This window comes from Microtus ochrogaster, chromosome 19, assembly GCF_000317375.1.
Source record: "Microtus ochrogaster isolate Prairie Vole_2 chromosome 19, MicOch1.0, whole genome shotgun sequence".
NCBI classification, from domain to species: Eukaryota; Metazoa; Chordata; class Mammalia; order Rodentia; family Cricetidae; genus Microtus; species Microtus ochrogaster.
The window spans coordinates 8,068,957-8,073,883 of record NC_022021.1 but is presented as its reverse complement, the minus strand read 5'-3'; the positions used below and the strand labels follow the sequence as shown (position 1 = coordinate 8,073,883).

At 45.4% G+C, this 4,927-nt stretch overlaps 1 protein-coding gene across 4 annotated transcripts in view; it reads right to left on the bottom strand.

Annotated features, from left to right (window-relative positions):
- The window catches only part of Fam151b (family with sequence similarity 151 member B), a 34,723-nt gene that overhangs the window by 17,110 nt on the left and 12,686 nt on the right, over positions 1 to 4,927 (bottom strand). For all 4 annotated transcript variants that reach the window (XM_005356502.2, XM_026783833.1, XM_013349656.2 and 1 more), the window contains exons 4-5: positions 2,283 to 2,500; positions 1,470 to 1,605 (exon numbers count right to left, since the gene is read on the bottom strand). In XM_005356502.2, coding sequence (XP_005356559.1) covers positions 1,470 to 1,605; positions 2,283 to 2,500 — 354 coding nt within the window. The remainder of the gene's footprint in view (positions 1 to 1,469; positions 1,606 to 2,282; positions 2,501 to 4,927) is intronic.

Sequence of the window (4,927 nt, the reverse complement as noted above, 5' to 3'; positions counted from 1 at the left end):
AGGACCTCTGGAAGAGCAGGCAATGATCTTAACCTCTGAGCCATCTCTCTAGCCCCTTTTCTAGAGTTCCTTATTTTTATGTGTTCAAAATTTTATTTAATGGTTTCTACACTTGGTTCCTTTAACACCATCTGAAACTACACTAAGAAGCTGACTTCGGGGCTGGAGGAGAGATGGCTCAGTGGTAAAGAACGCTTGCTGCTCTTGTAAAGAACCCGAGTTTAGTTCCCAGCACCTACAGGTGGCTCACAACCATGTAACTCCAGTTCCAGGGGACCTGATACCCTTTAATGGCTTCTGTGAGCATTAGGCAGGCACACAGTACACACACAGATATACAAGTGAAACACACATACACATAAAATAAAATAAGTAAATCTTTTTTTTAAAGTCATCCTTGTCTATTCTTCATTTAATATTCAAGTGTTAATTCAATGGGGATATATTTGGCAAAAAGACTAAGGAAGACGGTAAACATAGCTTTTTATAGATAGATAACTGGTACTATCCTAGTTATTAGACCATTGCTTTGATGGCTGCATTGCCATTGAATAACCCACACTAAGTTCTGGGACAGCTTTGGGTTGACTTCTGGGCTTCTACTGACCCAAAAAAGTAGTCCCCATGGTGTTCTAGTATTTGTACCTTTAGAGTATACTTTAACATTTAATAAGTTTGTACAGGTGAGTGCAGGTGCCCTTTGGAGGATCTCACTAGAGCTGGGGCCACAGGCAGCTGAGAGTCATCTGACGCAGGGGCTGGGACTGTGCTCAGTCTGCAAGAGCAGCACTGGCTCTTAACCACTGAGACATCTCTCCGGCCCTCAAAATGTATATTTATATCATTATTATTGTTTTGTGTGTGTATGTACACTCACTGTGGAGTCAGTTCCCTTTCTACATTACATGGGTCCCAGGGAATGAAATCAGGTCAACAGGCCTTTGTGGCAAACGTGTACTTGCAGAGCCATATTGCCAGCCCCAACTAATTTTTTCATTGTATATCAAAAGATTAAAGTTTTGTATGAAAAATATTTATGTAATGGTAATATTCAAAGACAAACTACATTTTTAGCTTATAACTAAAAGATGACAACATTTACCTGGAAGCACTACATGCAGAAACAGTGGAGTAAAGGCTGCTGCTCTTCAGGTCTGCTGAGAAGGGAAACTGCCGAGCACACCAGTTTTCATTCCTTCTCTTCCTTACACAGTCCTTTAATACTTATTATGTCATGTTTTTTTCCTTTTAGATAGAGTCTGTGTAGCACAGGCTAGCCTCCATTCCCTCTGTAGTTGAAAATTATCTTGTATTTCTAATCCTTCTGCTTCCACTGCACAGGGGCTGGGATTGCAAGAAAACACTAGCACAGCCACACCGCAGGCTGGTATGGTGATAATTCATACCTGTTTGATCTCTTCAAACACTAGCACAGCCACACAGCAGGCTGGTATGATGATAATTCATACCTGTTTGATCTCTTCAACAGCCACAGCAACTGAGAACAAGATTGCCTGACCAAAGCCGCCCTGACAGGAAACGTGACAGGCTGGGTCAGTCCACGGCATATGTAGGCCATCTCTTTCACCATTGTCCAGCTGTAGCCTGAAGTGAGAAGGAAGGAATGGTACATTTTGGATTGCAATCTTGGTAGTCAATTAACTAAAAGACCAAATTACCCAGAAAAAGACAACTCTGTGACGAATTTATAGATGAGATCCTAGAAAGTTCACAAAGTCTCACTTACTTCCCAGTAAATTAAAACATAGCAATGCAAGGAAAAGATGGCTTTTATTTATGCTTCAGTGGTGCTGGCTGAAGCCCTGGCTCTTGCCAATCAAGTCCTCCACCATCAAGCTGCCCAACAACAGGGAAATGTTCAGGGCCAGAGCTGTGTCCTCAGCCACACTCGCTCTTCTGACACTGAGTTTGCTGTACACGGTGTGGGAAAGTGAGCCAGAGGCCATTACCCATCTGCACGGACCAACGTGCGATTGCTCACAGCGGGTGCAGACACACCTTTGTTCTACTACAGCTTGCAAATACACGCTTCCATGGAGGTGTGTGGACAGACGTCATCGGGGCCTATGAGGGGTAACTGAAGGAAGGGCACACACACATACCCCGCGCCCTCCTCCCGCCCCCACAGGGTCACGTCTTTCCTTTAGGCCCTCAGGCTGTGTGGGATGGACTTTTTAGCTCTGTATGAAAGCGTGTGCAGCTTTTACAACTGGAGGATACTTTAACTCAACCAACAGTAAACACCTGATCAGAATTACCACCTTCATTGACTTTCTCAGGATGCCAGCCTGTTGTCCAACCCAAGGAAAAGGTCACATCTGGAAAGGAAGACGTCACGGTGTCTAGAAAGGCTTTGGCATCCACGACTTTGCTGCTTCCGTTTGGCCCAGGAAGAATATCAGCATTGATCCACACGGGACGCTGAAGGAGATGCTTCACATTCTCCAGGATCAGCATGGACGCTCTGACGGCTGCCAGGCTGACAGAGAGAGATGGTGACCAGTGAACCACCCTCCTCTGAGAATGTCTAACTGCTCTCATACAAATGTAAAATGTCCTATGGGACAAGAGAGGAAGAGTAACCCACACAACTTACCTCAAAATACTTATGCTTCTATTTCATGAAAGAGACTTATAGATTTTACCACTAAATGACTGATACCATTACTTATGACCCAAACGGGGGCTTCACAACTCCTATTCGGGTCACTAAATGTGGAATGATGTAAGAAAAGATAGACATGTTCACTTTCCAGTCACCCCAGGGGATGGCGGGTACAGCTGGGCATCCTCTGAGCGTGGTCTACCACATCTCAGTCTCTGGTAAGAGCGACTCTGACTCCTGACATCCTGCGGGAGACAAGGGCTCTCCATCACGCACGGTTGGGTGAGTCTGGAGACATGAACACATTTCCTGAAGCTAGTACAAACCCGGTTCTTCTGCGTTCTGAGCACCTTCTGTGGAAATGAGGGAGGAGGTTTCAATGCCAAGTCAATGGTGCCTGTCTTCTCCCCCTTCCACGGCTGTGCTCACAGACTTCACAACAGCTCTTGCTGTTGTTTTGACTTCTTTATCTGTTGGTTTTTGAGACAAGGTCTCACTACGTAGCTCTGGCTAGCCCGGAACTCTCTCTGTAGACCAGGCTGGACTCAAACTCAGAGACCGCCTGCCTCTGCTTCCAAGACCTAGAATTAAAGGTGTGTGCCACCACACTCAGCTCACAAAACGGTAAGATTAGTTTAGTTTATCATATTTACTTTACTTTGTGTGTGTATGTATGTCTTACTGTTCTCTAATCTACACACATACCAACTTAACTGGAAAACCTCACTACTTCTAAAGGTTCTTGCAACCTTAAAGATGACCCCTTCTGAGCCTTTAGAATGGCTCACCAGGAGAAACAGCTCCTGTGCTATTGTGGTAAAGGCCGAGACCCTGCAGATGGAGAGACAGCGCTCTTCCCGAGGACAAGCGTGTCCATCTGTGTTTCCTTCCTGTAACTCCTACTCTTTAAGGAGAGAAATTTTATTAAATCGTGTGCTAAAGCCAGAGACGCGTGGCACTCGGCCTCCAGTCTCCTGTACCTTTCATAATCTCCCCACTGTCTTTGAAATGGACACCCTAGATTTTAGTGGATTAATAAGTAAGTCTTAGGCAGGACCTTGTAGGTCCTAATTTAGATGCTTTTATTCATCTGTAGTGCTTCCTGACTTCTATTACATTCCCAAATTCTAAAATCCACAGGGAACCACAGAAGCCCCCAAATCAGCAGGAAATCCAACAAAAAAACAGCAAAACTAGCTGGGCACGGTGGCAAACACCTTTAATCCCACACTTGGGAGGCAGAAGCAGCTGGATCTCTGAGTTCAAGGCCAGTATGGCCTACAGAGTGAGTTCCAGGACAGCCAGGGCTACGCAGAGAAACCCTGTCCCAAAAAACAAAACAAGATAACAAAGATAGGTGCACCAGAGGCTGAGGTGGGGGCGGGGGGACTGACGGGACTACGAAGAAGAGAGTTCAAAGTTAAAGTTTAAGATCTTAACTCCAAAACCAACAAGACGCAGCAAAGCTATAGCATACAGTTACACTCAGACTCTGAACTGTTTCTGAGGGCTGAGCACGCAGCTCCCAGCCGGTGGCACTATTTCAAAGGCCATGTAAGGCTTTCTTTAGGCTGCTAGAATGACCTCAAGGGGCAGGCCTGGGAGGGCTCTCCCTGCACCCGGTCCCAGCTTGCTTCTTGGTCTGCCGCCATGGGAACTGATTCTTCTCACAAGAGCCTTGCCCCAGATGGCATCTGTCCTTTCCAGGGAAGTGGACCAACCGAAACTCATCTGAAACCCTGAGCCAAGATTCTACAGCTGTCTCTGCCAGACAGTTCGGTCACAGTAATGCTAAAGTAAACTGATAACACCGAGCATCTTACCTTACCTGGCCTTCTTACAACTCCAAGGCAACAATAAAAACCATCTCCAATTTACAAGAAGTAACTTAACATTGTATTTTAGATGAAAATCTTTTAAAACCCCAGAGCCTGATAAACTCCAGATGAAATTTAAACATCACCATATATTATTACACGACAATCAGAATGCCATATTGTAATCATGTATTATCATTTGTATGCTATATAAAATAACCTAGAAGCACAATACAAGATCCACTAAAATACCATGCAGCTCCACTTCCAGAGGTAGTTCAGGGGTTTGCTTTAACACTCAGGCTGGCTGCAGGTTCATCTGGTAAAGGTGCTCGCTGCTAAGTCTAATGACCTGATTGTGGAAGGAGGGACCCGACTCCCGCAAGTGTCCTCGGACCCCCACGAGCCTGCTGTGGAGTGTATACACACACACACACACACACACACACACACACACACACACACACACACACACACACAGAAG